Source organism: Cyrtonyx montezumae, unplaced genomic scaffold, assembly GCF_038088225.1.
Source record: "Cyrtonyx montezumae isolate F1298 unplaced genomic scaffold, pur_monq_1.0 scaffold_3, whole genome shotgun sequence".
NCBI classification, from domain to species: domain Eukaryota; kingdom Metazoa; phylum Chordata; class Aves; order Galliformes; family Odontophoridae; genus Cyrtonyx; species Cyrtonyx montezumae.
In genome coordinates this window covers 55,578,710-55,601,040 of record NW_027072034.1, presented here as the reverse complement: position 1 = coordinate 55,601,040, position 22,331 = coordinate 55,578,710, and the positions used below count along the sequence as shown (strand labels likewise).

Here is a 22,331-nt window from a genome sequence, read left to right as displayed (position 1 = left end):
CTAGGGCCCGCTGTGATATGGAGAGTGCTAATAAAGGCAATTTGAGGTAGCTTTGTTTCAGAACATGGCTCACCCTACAGTGTTCACGTGTATTAGGTAACGGAAGGAGCACCTTCGTCTGTATGTGCAGATACTCTGCAGATAGCCATATGACTTCATAATTGCACGCTGTATAAAAATAAGGAATAAGGAGCAGGGTGGTGAAGGGCAGAAGGGAGTTGGCGACTGGATGTGGCCAGTCTGAGGCTGAATGACCAGTCCTGGGGGCACAAAGAGGAACACAGGACGTGGGCTGAGATCTATTAAATACAAACATGAACAAAGCAGGAAAACCACATAACGACCAAGAATGGGCTGCCAGAGACACTGTGCTACCCCATTCCTGGAGGTGCTTGAGTCCAGGTTGGATGGGGCCCTGGGCAGCCTGAGCTGGTGTGGGGCTGCCCTACCCACAGCTGGGCTTAGAACTACGTGGTCTTTAAGGTGCCTTCGAACCAAACCCACTCTATGATTCAATGAACAAACCAAGAGAAGCACCATGTATGTATTTATATCAGCCTTCAATAAACAGCTCTGAGACAGCTGTTCCCTCGCATACACTGAAAATCCACACTTGAGTTACAAGAAAAATCCATGCTTTAGAAAAAAACGTTTCCTTTTCCCTGCTTCTGGACCAGCAGAGATGCAAACCTACTCTTGATTCTACATTGTTATTCTCATTTCCCTAACAAACAACTTGCTAGAAAATACAGCTGTTACTTATTCAACTTGCCTAACTAGTTACATCAGAAATATGCACATGCAGTTTGGTTTGCACACGTAAATGTTAGCACCACTGGAAAAGCCTGTGGAAACAGACCCTGGCTTATATTTGATGTTGTTGGATTACAGAACAGCACAGCTGAGCAAGGCACAGCAAAACAAGAATCCATGAATATTTGTGCCTGAAATGCTGTCATAACTTCAAGAAAATACATGCCAGTTTGAAATACATGTCAGTTTGAAAACTGACAGCATATCCAGAGCCCAAGGGGAGGGGGGCAGGGTTTAAGCCATACCTTTTTATCTTTGATGCCTTGCAGACAGACTGATGGAAGAGGCACAGTGTTGGCTGTTCTGCTTCAGAAGCGTCAGCCTTGAAGCAGCCACTGCAAACTCAGGCAGATGGGTACTGAGATACAAAGCTGGCAGCACAGATGGACTTGATATATCTTTCAAACTGTGTAATAGGCACCTCAAAGAATACATGTAAGACCAAGTGACAGCACTTGGCGTGCTGGAAACTATCAGAACATAATGTGCGAGGTTAATTAGAGGTATTTGCAATTGCACCACAGCTCTGTGCTCAGCATTTCATCTCTCAGGTAAACTTGTATGCATATACAAGAAATGGGAATTTCATCTTTAAAAAAATGATTTGAAACTTATCTGTAGTGACACAGGCCCACTGTCTGCCTTTGACATTAGTAGCAATAATCATAGTGGTGGGAAATGAACATACAAAGCTTTTCGTGACTGCACCCTAAATAGACCACCATAATCGAGCCCAACCAGTGGCACACTTAGATTAATCCTTAACCCAGCCTTGTGAGTAACTCCTATAAATCAGCAATTCACTATCAGTGCCATGGAGCATATAAGCCATTTCCTGAGATTGAGGAACATCTGCCATTACATTTGGTGGTACCCAGAGCCTGTTTGGGAAGGGAGAGCTCACGGCCATCACAGAAACTATGAAACCATGAAAGTGCTTTTGCACAGAGGGAGGAAAAAGCAGCCCAAGGAGTCACACCAGATTTTATTTTAACCAAGTGGGAGAGGCTGCAAATAATTTTGAGGACGGAATCATAGTTTGAAATGATCTTTGACAGACTGGAGAAATGAGATGGCAGAGTAGGATAAGGCCAATAAGGACACACGCAAAATTTTACAGCCAGGCAGGAGCAATTTGCTGCTCGTGTAACCACTACCTCGACAGTAATTGTATGGAATGGAATGCAGAATTATAGTGTCACGCAAACTTGTAAGTCAGTAATGCCCTACTGTTGTGAAAAAACAAACATCATAGAGTGTTAACACAAATAGGAGTACAGACTGCAGGACTCACGGCACTTGTGTGCTTAGCTGAGGTACCATATCCAATCTGGTGTGCTGCATTTCAGAAGAGGTATAACACAGACAACATGGGAACAACAAGCGCAACGAGAACGTGTAGAGAGAAATGTGACCTGAGAGGAAACTGCAAAGAACAGAAAAATGAAGATAGGCAGAACTGTCTCAGATTAGCTACAGAGCAATAAGGAAGGAGATATACAGTTTTTCAGGTTCCTTCGGGAGAAAGTGGAATAGGTCAAAGTTGCAGCAATAAGGATTTAGGCTTAACATCAGGAGCATGGAATTGCTCAGACTAGAAGGGGCCTGAAGCCCAGCCTACTGCTCAAAGCAGGGTCAGCCCAGAGATCAGACAAGATTGCTCAAGCTTTGTGTGGTTGGGTCTTGAAAGCCTCTAAGGATACAGCCTGCAGAGCCAGTACAGTGCCTTACCATCCTTACAGGGAAAATGTTTTCTCTACACTCAGTTAGAACCTCCACTTTCAGTTGACAACCTCAGTGAAAACCATGTTTTCTTTTCTTGCTGTCCTTCCTGCAGATAAAGGCTATACAGTTCCTTCACAGTCACTCCCTTCCTTTGGCTGAGCAAGGCCCCAGCCTCTCCTCACACAGCTACTGCTCCAGCCCCTGGCTGCCTTTGGACCCTCTGCAGCCCAAACAACTCTAACTATCCAAACGGGGAGCCAAAACAGTAAGCAGTATCTAGACGTGGCCCAGCAAGGACTGATCAAAGGGCAACAGTCACTGCTGTCTGTCTGTCACACTACTCAGGATGCAGGTGGACCTTGTTGCTGCCAGGACATACTGTGGCATCCTGTCTTGCTTGCACAGCCTTCTGCTTCCCCAGAGCTGCTCCCCAGCCAGGCCATCCCAAGCCAGTGCCCTGACAGGGGCTTGGTCCATCCCAGGAACAGGACTTGTCATAAGCTCTTGTTCAAATTTCATGAGGGTTCTGCTAGCGCATCCCTCCAGCCCATCCAGGTGCCTGCCGAGAGCCGCTCTGCACTCTACTTGTCAAGTGCACAGTCCCATTTTGGTGTCATTCACAAGCCTGGTGAGGATATACTCATTTTCTCCTTGATGCCACCAATAAGCAAATTGGTACAACAGGATAATTACTAGGACAGACAGACCCCTGTGGTACTGCACTTGCAGTCTCCACAGAGGTCATGTACCGTTAATTACTGTCCTCTAAGGCCGATGACCCAGCCAGTTCTCATTTCTCTGGTGAGTTACTGATTCAAACTGTCAGAACACAGTTTGGATGGAGTGAGAGTCTGTCTGAAACCTTGTTTACATATAGGCCCACAGGAAGGACATAATCCATTACTCTCCCCTCACCTACAGACCTATTCTTTCAGCTGAAGTTGGTCTTTCTTTACAGTATCAAAGTTGCCATCATGTGCGTGTTTGAGACTCATAGCTGACTGAAGACTGAAAGGCTTCCTTCCTTGGAAGCTAAGCAAGAAGGGCATTAAACATCTTTCTCTCTTGTGGTCACATGAAAGAATCAAAAATCATGAGTCAAACCACTCCCGAATGAAGAGACTGGTCCAGACCTTAATGAGGCTATTTCTTGGTCAGATTTTGGCCTTTCTTGGATTCTGGAATTTCCCTTCCCAATCCCTAGCCCAGCAATACAACCTTAAAGCCAGTTATTTATAAATAACATGTACATTTTTTCTTGTCACGTGAGCATGGTTGGATTTGCTACACTGAACAGAAATGTTTTTGTTTTTTTTTAAATGTTGTAATGGCAGCTACTGGTGTACAGTAGCAGTCTAATCAATTTATACTTATCCTTTGTCCAGAAATCACTTCTTCTTGTACTGCCTCAGTGTCCTTTTATTAAGTCTTCCTCCTGCAGCTGCTGGACAATTTTTTCCTCCATCAACACAGGAGGAAGAGATGAAGCCTCTTCCACATTCACTAACGAAAAAGAAGGAAGAGACAGTAATAAAAGACAGAGGACTATTCTAAGCTGTGCAGGCTTCTCGACTTTCTCTTAAACAAATATTAGCTCTCAAGGGCAAATGAGCTAGCAGAAAGAGAGCAGTTGCTCCCTTGTCTCTTCCCATAGCCTTCAGGCCCAGAATGTCTGCTGGTAGACCAGGCCACAATGGAAGCAGCTTTGCCCTTCTTTTCTCTTGCTTGGAATCCCAGACAGCTTCAAAAAGAAAGTGAAAACAGGCCACAAATACAGCCAAAATTCAGTTGCATAGGTTGCAATGCTTGAAATCAAGCACCTGCCAGCAAAAACACAGCAATCCTAAGCCTGGCAGACTACAGGGTTTTCTGTGAAAAACAGTGGGGTGGGGAGACTGGCTCATTTGCCATGTAGTGCCTGTATCCACACTTTATCTCATAGCCCAGTAAAACCAGGGCAGAAACACTTTTTTTTTTTTTAATTCCTCCAGACTTAACTAAAAGAGCAGCTTTGGAAACTGACAACTGAAAGCATGTCGATGGCCTACAGTGCTCAGATGTAACATTGCTCAGGAAAACAGCACTGTGTGCCTTCTTTAGAAACCGCTGAGTTCATCTCAAAGGAATATGGGATCCTAAGTTTCCTTCCTAGTGGGAACAACTGCCAGGACTCCAAATAATTCTAAGATGCTTCAATCAAAGGGAAAACTGTACTCACACAGTTCCACAACCCACCTGAGTAACCGTTGTCCCCCGCCTCACTTGAATTGCCACCATTTCATCCGAAAATTATCACAGTGCTGCTCTGCTGACGCATGAGCGCATGTAACTTGTCTTTGGTCCTGCCAAAACAATTTGGTTAGAAAGCAACCTCAAAAACTCAAGTTACTGAAGCATTGAGCTAACAAGCATTGAAGTGCCATGAAGAACTTACAGATCTGATAACCATCACCTTTCCCTTTCCCACTTTGCATATGGTGAAATGAAGACACCGGCTACTTCATTTTCTATACGTGCATTTACCAGTTTGAGAATTGCACCAAGAATCTGGAGACATTTGTAAATATAATACAATAAATAAAATGGGCTTACTGGATCAGTTCAGAAATACTTGTGCATAGTTACAGAATGCATCATTATCATTTCAGTGTGTAAGACTGATTTATTCTACAGATGTTTGGCTGCAATTTTAAAATGGAAATCCATGCATTCCAGTGTGAAGTTATGCTCAGCAGTATAAAGCTACTTCACCTTTGCAATAAATTCGCACAGCTACAGGTATTTTGTGACAGTCTCACCTGTTGTGTATTACTTCCTTACCAGTTGAAATGAGCACACACCCAATTGGTATCATTTTTTTTCAGCTCTGACATTTCCTCAACAGGACTGATTTTCAGAACAGTCCTAAGTTAGTGCTTGGAGAACGCAGTGGTTGAATACTTAATCCTTATCTGCTATGAAAACAGTTCACGTTCTGCTATGTTAAAAGACAGCATACTTGGTACAAGCTGCAGTGGGAATTAATGGTTGTGTCCCTTGCCGAAGTTTTGCAGCACAAGCCACGCAACGCTAGGGGAAAAGAAATACATATATATCACCTTCAAAAAATGGTCCCTTCTCAGTTACTTGTTTTCTCAACTAAGCATGCTTTCCTTGTCAAAATGAGCATTCTTGTTCTCTAGAGATCACCACAACAGAAAATCACAGGACTACTCAGCCATCAGTTTAGGAAAATTAACAGAAACCAACCCACCAACACCAAGTCTTCTGATACTTCAACATTATTAAGTAAATACCATAAATTTGTTTGGTATGAATTTAAGGCACGTTCCGCCAGCCCTACAAAAACAAGTCAAAGTACTGTTTGAAAAAGTGGCTCAAGCCAAAAGCTGCAAATTCAAGATGTATAGTCTATGTCCTCATTAGTCATTTAAAGAGCAGCAACCCACCTAAAGGAAAGGGATAATTTTTGTCATTCTTATTAAAAAAAGGCTTTATTTTTGAACAAATTTTCTCAATTTGGTTTTACAGTCTCAACATACATCATATTCATGGACAAGCAGCATCTTCACAGAATAAGAGCCAAATACAATAAGTGGAAGCCACTTGGGATTAACAGTTTCAACCTAATCGACTCAGACTTTAGAAAATACTGTATGCCATCACTTATTTGAGGTAAAGGAATTCCATAAATTAAGGTCGACGGTTTAACAGAAAAGCCAACAATATGTTTGTGAGAAATAGGAACCTTTAGGGAGGAGGAAAAAAAAAAATCAACTCTAAACACACAGTAAATAACAGAATGGGTGGGCAGGATTCCCTTTTGCATCTGTAAACAAATCCAGTTTGGACTACCACATTTAACTAAATTTGCTCAGTTGACATTTCAGATTTGATCAAATCTTATTGGCAGCATACATATATCCTTAAAGGTGAACGTAACTGAAGCCACATCACATGAGCTTGGTTTAAATGCTGAATGCTGTCACTAGCCAGACTGCCAGCTAACAATCAAAAGTTTCTTTCCTTCAAGTGTCCAGTGAAATCCATTGCTTTCAGTGCCCTTTAAGACATCTTCCAGTTACAAGAGGGGGAGGAAAACAACTTTTTGCTATCTGTTCACACAAAAAAATGTACTTGCTGTTCTGCAGTGCTTAGAGAAACAGATGAAAGCCATTACAGAGACACATTTATACTATATTAAAATGAATTTGTTTATACAGCAAACTAGCTTGTGCCAATAACCCCTGTGGAAAAAGATCTTAAGCATTTTAAGTAGTAACCACATTATCCTAGATACTGTATTAAAAACTAGTGGCTATTCTCACTTTTTTGAGCTTGAGATTTCAATTAGCTCACTAGTAGTCCTAAATCTCATTGAGGAAATGGAACTGGATTAGCGTCCCTTTAACCCAGAAAAAAGTTACCAATGTTAAATTCCTAATACTAGCAGACGTGTCACAGGTTTAAGTGCAGCCATCTATTCTAGGCACGGATCAACTTCTTCCAGTGAAAAAGAATTCATAACTCACGTATTTGCAACAAAACAAACAGTGAAGTTGTCTTCATGTAGAGATGCTTTTCTTTTTAAGTTACTGACAGAATAAATTCCACAACCTGGATGGCCAAGCCATAATAATACATAATAAACTCAAATTAAATCGGTACAAGAATGTAGCTCTAAAAGACAAAATATACTCTTTTAGAAACACACACTTTTTAATATCATTTTCTTCACCATCTCCAAGTTACAATAAGCAAAATGGTTTGGTATTTATTTTTGAGACAGAGAAGCTGGTTTGTTAATCTGTCTGTGCAACTTTCTATATCCTTTATTATCCTTCCTTTTATTTATTTTAAATAATTAAGGAGCAGATCCATCACTTAGCAAGTTACCATACTCTGAGAATTAAAGAAGCACTAGTAAATTCTCTGTCACGTTAGAAAGCTACATTGTATTAGGTAGTTTCACATACATGAATTTTATCTTGCAGAAATATAACCACTGTCCAAAACTTCACGCTACGTCACAAGCTAAATTAAAAGCAGACATGAACGAATTTAAATTGCAAGTACATTGTACAGTCTCTCAAGATGCTGCAACATTTTAATTAGACCTTTGACTCCTTAAGGGATACACAACCCTAAGAAGCATAGCTGTTGTGCGATTCAACTGAACCAAGACAGAAAGTCGTGTGAAGAAACTGCCATCTGTTTGACAGCTTTCATCGTGCTTTACAACTCTTCAAAAGTAAGTAAAACTGGAAAGTAAGTAAAGCTGGAAAAAAAACATTTGTCATTAGCATCCAATTAGTCCTCTGTCGTCTCAAACACTAGTGAAATGCTTCTCATTAAACAAGGGCTGGAAAAAATTCAGTCTGTTAAGAAACTTGGACCTTGAATTTAGGACGTTTTGTTTCTTTCAGTATATCCTATTTTTCCTGTCGCATAGAGCATGAGTTCTTAAGAAAGAAACTCACTGCTACTGAGATAAAAACATTGTTTCCCATCCCTCCCACACACTGCAATAGGTAACTTCATTTCTAGCCAAGATGAAGAAATTAGTTAAGAATCAAAAAAAAAACCAAACCCCTCAGCTATGAACTCTGGCACTGCCAGGAGTAGCAACACAACTACTCCAGAGTGCTTAGAAAAAAGGCTTTAGATTTTACACCAAGAAACCGGATTTATTGTAAATGCCACAGTCACATTGATAGACAGAGCACAGACTTCTGGTAACAAACAAACATACATTTTGTAACTAAGCACTTCTACTTGGTAAATAAATGCACTTCGCACAGCCTTCCTTTTAAATGTGCCTAAATTAACCTAAATAAGCAGACAGCGTAGCAGAAAAGGGAAACTTATGAGTAACTGTTTCTTAAGCAGTATATTATTTTTTACTATGTATATAATATTTTATATTATATACACACATTTTCATCAACAGTTCAAATCATATCCGAATAAAAAATAAAAAACCCCCTAAAACTGGCGCTCCTCCAGTACATTTACCACCTTTCCCTCAGGCATAGTATTAATCCAGGTATTTGTCAAGATAGAGGAATGACAGTTAAAAAGACTCCCCCCACAAGAAACAAGTTACACAAAGAATACTGTATCACTACAAATTTTTATTCAGAAGCCCATCTTTAAAAAAAATCTCATTATGAACTTGTTTGGTCAAACTACAACACTTTCTAGCAGACATACAGTAAAAATGGCATGGCTCAGAATCGACCAGATCTTTCACGATCTCTTGACCGCCTCCTGTCACGTTCACGTCCTCCTCCTCCACCACCACCACCTCCACGACCACGATCTCTGGATCTAGACCGACGCTCACGGGACCTCGACCTGGATCTATGCCTTCAAAGAAAGTTTGAACATTTTATTGTTTCATCACTTTCAGCAGCGCTCCATGGAACATTTAAGGATGAAAGTAATGGGACAAAAAAAAAAGACAGCATGGAACATCATAAGGATTTGTAAAATGGCACTCACACCGTGAAATCATATACTTACGTACTGAAGAAACGCAACACTGAGAGTGAGCTATCATAAAATGGCTCCAATGTTCACTGCCACTCATTCATTATAATGTGTATAAAACTAAAGGCGTGTAGAGGTAGCAAATGCACTTTTATGCAGGATAAAAATATTGGCTAGAAAAGCTAGCCATTAGCTGTCAAATCAAACTAAAGAGAAATAGTAATGACATCAGATCCTGAAAATATCCAGATATTCTTGACAGACTCATAAATCTAGCTGTTATGAAAAACACACTCTTTTGTTCTAAGCTGGCCACTTACTAGTTTTACTTGATGCCTTTCACTGCTGCACGTCAGAAAAAGCAAGAGAGGACTTGAATTTAAATGGTTTGTCTTCTGAACATTACACAACTGATGTGCAGTTTATCTGTTTTAACCATATTTAAAAACAAACTTACTTTTTGCGACGACGCCCGTACAACTCACGTCTTAACTCTCGAGAAATGGGTTTCAAATGCATGAAGTTGCAGAAGCCTCCTCGTGTACACTCTCTGAAACAGAATTTGAGACAGTTAGAATTCTCAGCCCTACAGTGGATGTTTGCCCTAAGCCCTCAGTAGGCCTCTAGCCATTCAAAAGTTAATCACCTCTAATACTGAAAACGATAAATTGCAAAGTTACTTAAAACTGACCTGCTCCTAGATCAAAATCCAAAAGATGGTAGAAGTCAAAAAGCTGACTGCAGATCCTCCAAATTAACAGTAACCTGAAGTTTTTTTTTCTGTCCTACTCTGAATTACACATAAAACCCACACCCAGGCAACCATCTAGTCTGTGCAAACATTTCAAAAGACACTTCCATAGACAAACAGGAAGTTGCTTTTTACCCCATTTCATATTGACGGCAACAGGCCTCTCTGAAATCGGTCACAGGTGAAAGCTCAGCATGAATAGGCTGTCCATTAAACCAGCGATTGTTCAGGTCAATCACAGCCTTTTCTGCATCTTCTTCACGGCGAAACTAAAAGCAAAGAATAATTTCTCACACTGTAGAGAAGCAACAGAAGTAGATCAAAGATTCCTGACAAAACAGGGTTATAGTATCTGTGGCTTGAGACTACTGACATAACTACCAACTACTTCAGAGTTTCAACAGGGGTAAAATAATAATAATAATTAAAAAAAGCCAGCTTTTCACTGATTTGGATTCAGTGCTAATATTACAGATGCTTCTTCACAGTTATTATCCTATTTGGTCATCTTAGTTGTGCAGCTTGTATTTTAAGTTATGGGAACACTGATGTCTTACTAAAACTTTAAACAACGAGGAACACTTAAGCATGCTTCACGTAATACTAACACTCCAAATGTAATGGAGCTTTATCAAGCATTTAAGAGAAATCAGCATGAGAACTGAAGTCCTTGTTCACTTACGAAAACTTAGATCCTGTTTGAAGAAGAAAAGCATTTTTTCCACGGACCGTCATCTACAAATTTTTAAAAGTAGCTTTTATTTCTGATTATTATGGCCTGAACAGATAATATACATGGCCACACAAATATGGCCTCAAAACATTAGCTAGTTAAGGAAAATTACAGTAAAAAATATTCACCCAGTCACATACACAGTGAAATTTCTGCAACTGGATAACTCTGAACAGATTATTCAAAACAGGTATCAATGGCTTTGAAGAGCTAAACCTAAGCACTTCGGTTTGGACCTTAGACCAACTAGTGCCATTAGTTACAAGACGTTTTGTTTAACTAGGAAGTCAGAAACTCGGCACAGCTGTTGAACACCAACACAAATAAACCTCTGCTTATAGCGAAGTGCTTAGAATGCAGCATGACGGGAAGAAAGATCCAACATTCATAACAGACCTTCAGCAGAGACTGTGTTTATTAACCAGGTAAAAAAGACTGCATCCATCTTTGTACACTGCCACAGGTTTTGAGTATCAGAAATGATTTTCACCGTTTCATAAAAACTGTTTCAAGTTCCATTGCTACTTCCATTCTTAATTTATATTGCTAAACTGGAGAGAATTTAAAATCCTGAATAGCTACTTTCACAAAAGCTACAAGAGTAGAATGCTTTTAAAATTATAATGAATACAAGTGGCTTAACAGATTATATAATTAACACCTCTTTTTACCCTACCTTTACGTATACATTTCCAACTAGATGATCTCCAAGGTTATCACAGACATTCATCTCCTCAACTTCACCGTATTTTTCTTCCATTTCTGTGAAGACCTCCTAAGCACAAAGCAAACAATTCAAAAATAAAAGAAAATTAAAATGTGGGGACATGTTAAACTGCAGAACCAATGCATTTAACTGTTTGTAAGAACAAAAAGAAGGCTGTTCTTCAAAAAGTCTTTATATTTCTGATCTTAAATTTGGTACTTGCTTGGCCTGTACTGTGTCCATCTCTAAGCACAGTGCTAAAAGGATAAAATAAAAAGCTATGGAAAACATTAAACATACAGTGTTTAGTCAACACATAAGAAGTACTGAAAACTCTATACACAAGCCCTGCAGCTATAGTATTCCTTCTATCTCCATATAAATAATTAAGGTGGTATTTTTTTAATTTACAGAAGAGATTACAGAGTCCGAATGCTACACAGCTTAGGCTGGTCATTTTTTAAACAAAGCCTACTACATACCGTAAAGCTAAACTAACTGAAGTTACACAAGCAAATATTTAGCACTGAAAGTTTTAAGTTTAAACAAACACCTAAGGAAACAAACGGTCTTCTCTAAACCCATTTACTTGTGATATATACATATACACACTATATTAAATGCACTAAAATCCACTTAAGTAACTCGCTTCTGTAAGTCTAAGAACACTTCAATGTATTTTGAACGTTTGTTTTTTCTGCATACCTCAAAGAATTCATCATAATGCTCCTGCATCTCAACATCGCTCACAGCACCTGGAAAAACCAAGAGTCGTACTGATTAGAGTTTGTAATGAGGAAAAAAATGCTTCTACTACAAAACATAACCTAAAGGTGCCATCTGGAGCATAAGAGACACCAAATATCATGTAGCTAACTAACGAGAGCATTAAAAAAAAATCAGTATATGCAAACAATTTTAAGTCCAAAATACTATGTCAAAACATTCTACTGACAGGATCAAATCAAAGCAAATTTTAAATCAGAACCAAACTTGTATGCCACAAATCTAAAGTGAAGAAAGGGAAAGGAATTGCTTTGAAGTATGGTTTACATTTGATGCACAATTCCACCCTTTATCTACCACCAATTTTACCTAAACAGAAGGCAAGTGCTTTGTCATATCTACGTATTTCTAGGTACGATTACAGTTTAGCATTTCTCCCCCTAAATGTAGAACTTCCTTTTAACAAATCCACCTCTCCATCTCCAGCAGACGTACACTAGAATGTGAGAGTTCACAGAGTAACACAGCTCAGAATTTTAAATGATTTTAAGAATTTCCACAGAGGAGTCATTAGAATGGTTTTTCATAAGTGCCCTCAAGGCAGGGTGTTACAATGCCTCACAACAGAAAGCACTCCTTTTTTGAGTATCACTTAATTTTTTTGATAGCCCTGCAAAAATATTTTAGTGCAAGGTAAGCCAGCTACATAGTTAGGTTAGACTATTTTACATGCTCCAAGCTGGACTTTACAATGAACGCTGCTTGCCTGCTGCCATTAAAAAAGCAACATAAGTTTGGCTGATTTTTCAGAGCATTAAGAATATAAAAATGCTTTTAATTTATTTCTGCTACTCTACGGTATTTTAAGATATATTAAGCTATGTACATTAAAGCCTAACATACTAGCTCTTCAGCAGTTAAGTGGTTTATTACGATCAAGTGGAGCAGTTTTAAAATGAACTCTGCATTTCATTCTAGATAAATATTCTAGCCTTCAAATCACAAGCACTGCTGTTTTGCTGGTTTAGTTCACAGAACGTGAAAGAAACAGAGCCAACAAGGCTAAGTTCATTCAGCTCGGGCTGCTACAAAAAAAACAGATGCCTCGAGCTCAGCCATTTTTGGCTGACAGTACCATTTGGAAGAACACAGCATCATTCTTCAAAGTCTCTAAGAGTAACCAGCCACATTCTCTGGAACTGCAATTACTGTTCTTCCAGCCAGCTGCCTCCTGAAGAAGGCTAAGGGAGGCTAGCCATGCAGCTTAGGCTCGTATTTCCAGATATGAAACATGCCTGCTTTCAGAGCTTTCTTCTTCCCCACCGCTCTCTCACAGTTAACACAGCAAACGAAGGAGATACCAAATGTTAAACCAGTTCTTCTAGGCAGGTAATACTTCACTATACTCCCAAGGTGGCGCAACCACCACTCGTAATAGTTTATAAACTCCTAAGGATTTATTTACTTTTAAGATATCAGTTTGGGGCTCCACAAGCCACGCACGGAATAATTAATTTTAACCGAATGGAAAAGTGCTAGAAACTTTAAGGTGATCACACTGTCAAATTAAGAGATCATAAGCAACAGTTAGTTAATGACTATGTAAGTTCCTTCTAAGTGGGAAGCATACATATGCACAGGCTTTACAAACATTCGTGTTCCAGGGCCACTGGTATCTGAACCTTAAGAAGCCCAATTACTAATTAAAATACCCAGGAAAACTATTATCGTTCAAAACTAAGGTTAATCCTCTACGACGGCAATAGAAAGGAAGACAGTTAAGCAACAACAAACAACACATTCAACAGCTACCCAAGTTATCCATTTAAAATACATGCAGTACTTAAGTAGGGACAAAAAATATGGAAAAAAACAGGGAGTTGGGAGTCTCAGCAAATCTACTGAAGATAACAGAGCTCCAGCTCTACCGCATAAGGTACAGTCAGGCTCTGTTGAATGCCTTCCCACTCATCAAGGCAAACTAAAGTTGGATACCAGTTTTTAGAAGACTAGGGAGGCTGCTCAAGTCAAGACTCTTACAGCTGTACAATCTAAATAGCTCCACAGACCAAACTGCTGTAACCGTGCAAATTAGTTACCAGCGCATTGAAAATTTAGGGACAGTGGAAAAACCCAACTGAACATTTTTGTTTTATCAAAACAGCATTAAGTACAAAGCATCTGCAACAAGGCCTACAAACCAATGGAACTGCTTAAGCATATAGACAAACTTACATAGCTCATTACACATCTAGCTTGATCGCATCACGTAAAACAAGCTCGAGTTGCTTAACTGGGCCATTATTACTTTTACAGCAGAAGACACAGTGTTGACTTTTAAGGTAGTAGCTGATTTCACAAAGCACATCTAATCAAATGCTGGTAACTAATCTGAACTAGTCTATAATCCAACAGTCCAAAAAAAAAGGAATAGCCAAACAAAGCTTTATTACCACGCAGTCATATTCAACTCAACAAGATATATTACTCAGAAAATAATATCAATCCTTTTTTTTCTAGTTTTTTTTTTAATTTAATTAATCTAATATGATGATTCAGTCACAATGTCAAGTCAGTTACTGCAGATCAGCAATCTTGGTCACTTAATTCCTGCCAGTCTTAGAATAGGTGTTTTTCTCTTTTGTCCATCCCTACCTCGTGAGGAGTCATCAACTTAGTTTGTGACCATACCCAAATGGCTGCCCCTCCTCAAAAGCACTTCTAAAGATATATTTACCTATGCAAATATGCAACTTGGTTCTGGAATTTTAATTTTCAAAGCATGGAAGGAATTTTAACCATGCACCTATCCAGAAGGACAGCTGCCAAAAGGGAAGCTATTGTCAGCTATTTTTCTTCCAAAGCAGACTCCAAATGGAAATCGCATTATTAAACAAGGGCAAATTTCTACATGAAGCCTGAAGAGTTTAAGTTCTATTAACATTTACAGAGCAGGAAGTTTATTCTGGATGAAGTCAACATGTCATTATCCTGCTCATTGGGTGGCGGAACCTTACAGGTAGTATAGAACATACAGAAAAGCACTGCTAGGATGCAAGCAACTGGCAAGGAGAAAGGAGGGGCGGATGAAGGCAGTGCCTCAAGACTGCTTCATAGGGGAAGTGCAATTTCAACTTATTTAATAGATGCCATTCAGATTCCCCTCATAGCTTTCAGAGTAGGGAAGAAAGGTGAGTGGGACAAAAAGTTTGGGGTTTTTGGGGGGCACATTTCATTAAATGTGGTCAGTTTGATCTGTTAAACTAATATGGTAGACCAGCTTAAGTCGACACTGAGCTCTGACAATCAAGCCCAGGGAACCAGTGAAGGAACTTGTATGAACTTACAGCGCAAACCGTCAGCAGACTGGGAAGAGTTTTGAGGGTTACGGTAAATGTTCAAGAGGGCAATGGTCTGAAATACAAAACGCAACAACTTTATATTATAGAAAATAATTTTAACAAGAAACTGGTTTCCTTTAGGGTCGCTCTAGCCGAGTCTGTGCTGAAAGAGAGGTGGTTATTTTCTCCCAAGAAGGAGAACTTTCACTTAGCTGGTGACCTTTCTGAATGATCCTAACACTGTAAAATAAGAGATCTCACGATACTCCACCATTGTATTTTACTCTTATTATGTTAACCAGTATTACTACAGAGGGGTTTTGTACGACTTAATGAAGAAAAATAACTGATGGCATTCAAAAGCAATACTCAAAACGGTTACCACGATCATATTAACTTGAATTTGGTCTTCCTGAATGGATTCTTAGTAACAAAGCCCCAGGAACAGAGATAATACAATATCAGAGCATAACATGAGATCTCCATTTTCCTATAAAACTTAAGATGAAAGAAAAAACACAGTTCACGAAACTTACCGTACATCACAAATAGACCTATCTTTTTTATTTGATGTTGGATCAAGAATTTGATAAATGCCTGCAGTTTAATCCTTTAAAAAGAATGCAGTTCTAGCAAGCAACGAGATTTGCCTCAAGTTCGATTTATGAAACCACGTTCTGCATTCTGAATTGCACACATTTGACAAGTTCTTGATACATGCGCAAGAAGAGTTCCGTCACTTGTCCTGTTTGCAACAGCTTTATGTCAGCAGCTCAGAAGCCAACATTATTTTCTCGTAATTAGGAGTGGGCTCTTTAACACCATTCTTTAAAAAAATTTCTCCAACTGTGGGACTTACAGTGTGAGCCGTCAGCCGTCTGTGCACTGTTTTGGGGGTTACGATAGATGTTTTGAATCAAGATGGTCTGCGGGGAAAAAAAATAAAAAGGGGAATTCTACTGGCTGCTGTGCATATAATAGACAATTGCAAAGAGACAACTTGTTTGCAAACATCTCAAAGTAATAGTTTGTTCTTAAGACTTCCTTTTGTATTTGCAGAAAATCTTCCAAAATTGCATCCAGACCATCATATTATGAAAACAGTTGTAATTAACCACCAAGAAAGAGCTGCATTTGTCTCAACAGCTAATCCTCAAAATGGGAGTTGTGAGGCACAGTAACCTGAAACATCAAACTACGTGATAGGACGGATACGCCTAGCTTCGTCTTATTTTGAACATCAGATTCACTACTGTGAGTGTAGAAAAAAAGGTAAGTGTTATGTGCACAGCATACAATACATAACGCCACAGAGCCTAGAACGTTACACCAGACAATAAGGTTTTTAGGCATGAGCTGCATCTCGTTTTGTGTATCGGGAATTTCTTGGTGGAATTTCTGTTTAAATAATATAATAGCATCATAGGTTCGCATGTTTCCGATCCTTCAAATAAGGACAATATCCTTTTAGCCCTTCTGCTTTTTACTTGAAGAATTAGCCCAGGCAGACTTGAAACCTTACATTTGTACCGTTCTTCTTAAAATCAAGCTGTCTGAAAAAACAAACCATGTTTAAGTTAGTAAACTAATATTACAAAAAAATATATATATCCAAATGTCCATATCACTGTAAGCAGCTCAAAAATTGAAATTTGATTACTTTCTTAAAATACAAGCTCAACGTTAGTACGAATCGCAGTCCCCATATAATCTTAGCTTATACATTATTATCATAAGTAACATTATGGAAAAAATTCACAGGACCTACACGTGCTGCCCGCTTAACATTACAGAGTTCGTGGGATCACATTTAAATCACACACTTGCTTTATAATAGGTACGGTCATACCAACCAAAGCTTTGTGCTTCTGTGGCCCAGGTTTAAAACAACTACTGTTTTACTCTACAATTGGAGAGAGCCAGAAACACAGTTACAGTGTTTCTGCTAATTGGTGGTAATTTGATCACTCTAGATTGTGCGACCTTCCTAATACAGCCCTTCTATAAGGACTGCACCAGAGGAAGATAAAAACACTGAGGCAGTAAATTGCCATTAATAGCATATTTGCTCTTCTATTTTCTATCACAGCTGATTACCAATCTGCATACAAATAAAGATTTCTGTAAGGAATCCCACATGCTGGAGATACTACAATACAGTATGTCAGTCAGGAGCAGTGCTGCAGCACTCCCAGATGTTGCCAGGTGATTCCTGCATGCCCTGCTGACCCACTTCAGCCAGCAATACTGACTGCAGCTTCTGCAGCAAAACTAAGGCTGCACCCACAGAGCTGCACATAAAAGCTCTCAAAGAAATACAGTTTTTTTCTTTTTAACATTAAAACAACTGCTGTGGAAGTTGCCTAGTTTCAAATTATTTTCTAGTAGCTAGGAAACCTAAACTCAAGCCTCTAAATTACCTATCAATTTCAGCATGCTGTCCATGTTTATCATTAACACACTCAGAAAATGGACAATACTGTTTGATAAATAGTATCTGCATTAAGAATTGAGTTACCTCAGATGGAAAAACTTTTTGTTGAGGAACTACCAGCAGTGGTAGGAGCAGTTTCTGCCTCCCAAAACACTCCTGTATACTATCCCCTCAGCCCACTCATGTATTTAACTTCAGGAACACCACCTCTAACACCCAGTCACGTGGCTGTTACCTGCCTCCCAAAACAACGCCAGTCCAGAGGACTCTACCACTATGCAAACCTCACCTTTGTAGATAAAACTGCTCCTAATACAAGAGCTTCATCAGCACATTATACACAGTACTAAGAAATCTATTTACCTGCATAACTTGACAATCAGCAGTGATAGAAAAAGCATACAGTTCTCCAGGTAAAAGTTCTCAGAAAACTGTAGAGCTCATAATTACAAAAGCAACCCTATCACCCTCTGCACCATTTCTTTTAGCAGATGTGCAGTCACTCATCTTGTCTCTAACTTTCAGATAGCCAAAATCTAAGTAATCTGCCAAGTTAACTGACATATATGCCCTCAGCAACCAGGCAATATGCTTTCAAGTATTTTTTTCACATTCACAGAAAGTGTGTAAGCTACACTTGAAACTTAAAAGCCTGGGTCAGAGAGCAAAGATAACGACAGGAAAGTCGCTTACTTGCTTATTATTATTTTTTTCTCACTTATATGCAAAGACTTAAGTTCCCACCTTTTGGCTAGGTGGAACACGATGATATTAGTGTTGATAATTAAGAAATCTGGGAAGGTTTTAAGTGCCTAACATCACTGAGAAGGCACACTCACCTGAAAGTTAGCACTGGTTGGTCTCTACTACAGGCAAGCTTACAACAGCATCGCTTCCTGCAGCCATTAAGGGTGACAGGAGATGATTAGAAATGCTGGGAGAAGTAAATGGAATACCCCCAAAAAAGCAAAATCCCATATAAACTGGGGCCAAAAGTGAACTACTTAATCTGGAGCTCTGTAATTATTCACTTTTATCTGAGGATCTATGTTTTAAAGTAAGAATATACTTAAAAACAAACAAATAAAAAGCAAAAGGAAAACAAACCTGGCTAAATGTTGGTTTGTTGTGCAACCGAGAACATCTGTCTCCATGACGGCAAGCTCCGATTTTGAAATAAAATGAACAGTTGACTCTGAAAGTATAAAACCCAAAGTAGTTACGTACTGAAACAGAAAGACATTAGTATGTAATTCCTATAAAACGTGCCCCAAATGCCTTTAACTTGATGTGGAAAGGTAACACAGCGATTGCTGCTGTTCTATCCTTCCAATCCTCCCTTAGTTTGAGTTTGTCAATTTTGTGGGGTGGTAGGATAGGAAGTAAGGTAAAGAACTGTCTGAAAAGTTACACCATGAGCTAGAGTTGTGTCCTCCATGCAACCACTTCCTCTAGGCAACATAACGTGCTTTAAAACCAATATAGCTGCACCTATGCAATGTTTTAAGAACCCACCTGTTTAAGGTGACACTCCAATGGAAACTAGAAGCACTGCCAAGACGCTATTTGAAATAATTCAGTTAAGAGAAAGAAGTGTTATCAAATGAAGGATTAATCTTGCTCACGCATAATTCCTTGTGAAGCCATCTTTGTGAACAAGTGCTTTCTAAAATGAGCTTTATTTGTGTTTGCCTCACGGTGATTACATCTTGTCTTGACCCACGAAAAGCTTCAGATCTGTGCCAGCTTGAGTACGCCAGCAGAACTCTCGTGGATGCAGAATGGTGAAAGAAGAGCCATAAAGAGCTCAGTCAACTCAACTGGGAAAACTGAAAGCAAAGTTATGAAGGCACAAAAGCTACTATGGGCTAGATGTACACAAAGAGAAATAAAAATTCTCCTGGAAGAAAAGCTATTATTCTCACGTTCAAAATTCCACAGCGTGTTGTAATCCTTCGAACTTTTAACACTTTCTGGAGCGTTCTGTTCGCTGCTCAGACAGCGAGAGCACAGGCGTTGGGCTCCCCCTGCACAACGTGCAGCGAGATCGCAGCGCTTCCTCCGGGGAAGACTCTATGGTTAACACAGCTCCGGAGAAGCACAGCAGCCCCGTGTGGCGGGGGCCGAGCGCTGAACAAAAGAGGAAGGTGAGGGCCGGCCGCGCGGAGCACCCAGCGCCTGCCCACACGGCGCAGCCGCCGCGGGGAGGGGGAGGAAGAGGAGGAGGGCCGGAGCCCGGCGGCGCGCCACGAGGCGCGGGCACGCCCGCATGGCGGCGGCGGCGGCGCTCCCTGGGGAGAGCGAAGCGGGCCTAGCCCGGACACGGGGCGGGGCCGGAGCGCGCACACGAGGGCGCGCACTCCCCCTCCTTTTTCAGGGGCGGCGCGCGCACGCGCGCTCCAGCCCGGGGGTGGGGGAGGGGAGGGCACCGCGCCGCGAGCTGAAGGGAGGGGGAACGGGGGGAGGGGTAGCGCGGGCGCCTTCTTTCCCCTTCGCTTCGTTCCGCGAGCGCCGCGTTCCAGCGCACGGCCCAGGCCGCGCGGGGGAGGGGACGGGGCGCCGCAGCCCCAGAGGGAAAGCGGCGACGGAAAGCCCCGGGCAGAGAGGGCGCAGCGCGAGTCCCGCCGCCGCCGCCGGCCTCCCTCGAGCCCCTATGTGGAGCGCGGGAGCGGCGCTAGAATAGGGATGGAGCACTCACTTGTCCTTCTCTGTTCCGAAGATGGAGGCCAGATACTCCGCCATCTCCCACCGCCCGCCCGCCGGACAGCCCGGCGCCGACCGCACACGTCACAGCCGCGGCGCCGGAAACTCTTCTCGCCGGCCCCTGCAAAGGCGGGCGGGGGGCGCCGCTACCTTCTGCGCATGCAGAACGTTTTCCCCCTGATTGGTGGAGCCGCGCGGGCCGTCCCCTTCACCCCTTTCGGCCGCGCGGCTGGCGCTCGCGCCATGCGGCGTCTTTGCCGCGCCTGCGCTGTGGCGCTGAGGGGTTTGGGATGAGCGGCGTGGATGTGCGTGTGGATAGGGACCTTAAAGACCATCTAATTCCAAACTGTGCTTTGGGCGGTGCTGTTGCTCAATGGGTCGTGCTGCTTAAGGCCCCGTCCAACCTGGTTTTGAGCACCTCCAGGGACGTGGCACTACTCATCTGCATGGGGCTCTGGCATGTGTGGCAATGGTTCCTGCTCAGTACCCTCGAAAACCGGCCTACCTTAGAGCAGGGGGTGTCATGTCAGCCATCACACACCTTGTGTTCGCTGGTTTTTGGAAGTCACGACAGGGAAGCAAAACTTGTTCGTTTTTATCTTCCCTCTAATTTCTTTTTATGCTGTAGTGAAGTTGCTCTGAAGTTGGTTTTGTTAGATTTGTAACCCAGTGGCTATTGTTTGCAGTTTGACAGTATTTTATGCTGATGTTCCTAATGATAATCAAAGTAATTTCTTGTAGGCCTTATAAATATGCTTGTACAAATACTCCCCCTTATAAAGGAATAATAATTGTGATACAAAAATCAGGCTGAGCAGTCAGTCTGCTACAAGTAAAATTTATAACATCTTTTATTTTTCTGAAATGTTTATGAGTACACTTTATTTCACATAAAGTTCACAGTGTCATTGCAGCCAGGAGGACTGTTCACAAACATGAGTGCTTGCTGCATTGTGCCCTGACTCCTGCGTGACTCTGGAAGATGCTTAAAATGCAGCTGCTTGGAACAGCAATTCCAGTAACAGTTTGCTCCTTGGACAGTAGTTACACCGAGTGAAGGCAGTTCAGTCACTTTCCTTCAAATTCATGATTAGGATCCAGGTACTAGAAGCAGGAATCACAGGCAAAGTCTGAGATCTTATTTCTGAAGAAGAGATACTGCTGCTTAGCTTTGCATTGCACTCTGAAAGTCCCAAAAGTTTGTTTATGAGAGGATGCACTTTTTTAGGAAGCTATTTGCTCACTGTGCACCTGCCTCCTGCTGCAGTATAAACTCAGGAAACCAGCAGAAAAATAAATAAATAAATTAATAAGCCTTGCAGATAGTAATTTCCTGTTCATGTAGTAAGCTGAGCTGGTTCACTGAGTAGTGAAACCAAGTGCCAAGCAGAAAGGAAGGCCAGGACTGCTGCAGCTGTACTTGCAGTGAGTCTGATGAAGGAGTGGAACAAGCACTTTCAGTAATAGTGTACTGCTAGCTAGATCAGCCTAGTCCCCTGGTGAGAAGCTGCTGTGAGGCCTGACCTAGCCTCAGTTGTCAGGGGAACTGCAACTACAGCAGCCCACAGTGAGCTCTAGCAAAGCTGAAGTTGCAGGTGGTTGGGATTCAGCGATAAAAGCAGACTGTGACATGTGGTCCCAGAGTATATGCATTACATGATAAGCATAACAAAATTGCCTTGTTTGTTTGCTTTGCTTTAATGTGTTAGAGCTTTCGACTGACGTGTTGAAATGCATATTTCTTCCTGGGGAACTAATTTTTTTGGTTTTCACTGGTGTTTTTACTGTTTGAAGTATGCTGACTCTTCACCTTGTTCACAGACTGATCTTTTTGACATCTTGTGGAGCACAGTATATTGCCAAAGAGCAGAATCTGTCCTCCAGAGCATTGCTTTAACTTAGACAGT

The 22,331-nt window shown here is 41.1% G+C and overlaps 1 protein-coding gene across 4 annotated transcripts; it reads right to left on the bottom strand.

Annotated features, from left to right (window-relative positions):
• Positions 1 to 8,652: 8,652 nt before the first annotated feature.
• Positions 8,653 to 20,529, bottom strand: U2AF1 (U2 small nuclear RNA auxiliary factor 1). Of its 4 annotated transcripts, XM_065741634.1 has the most exons (10): positions 20,420 to 20,504; positions 18,829 to 18,916; positions 18,561 to 18,617; positions 16,810 to 16,840; positions 16,147 to 16,213; positions 11,926 to 11,975; positions 11,191 to 11,289; positions 9,917 to 10,050; positions 9,488 to 9,580; positions 8,653 to 8,907 (listed from the first exon to the last, which is right to left on the bottom strand). In XM_065741634.1, the coding sequence occupies exons 2-10, from the start codon at positions 18,873 to 18,875 to the stop codon at positions 8,769 to 8,771; spliced, it is 717 nt and encodes a 238-aa protein (XP_065597706.1). In that variant the 5' UTR covers positions 18,876 to 18,916; positions 20,420 to 20,504; the 3' UTR covers positions 8,653 to 8,768. The 4 variants fall into 4 exon arrangements, with proteins under 4 accessions (XP_065597706.1, XP_065597703.1, XP_065597702.1 ...); XM_065741631.1 differs by lacking the exons at positions 16,810 to 16,840; positions 18,561 to 18,617 and having other exon boundaries at positions 20,420 to 20,529; XM_065741630.1 differs by lacking the exons at positions 16,147 to 16,213; positions 16,810 to 16,840; positions 18,561 to 18,617 and adding an exon at positions 15,294 to 15,360 and having other exon boundaries at positions 20,420 to 20,529.
• Between the last annotated feature and the right edge of the window lie 1,802 nt (positions 20,530 to 22,331).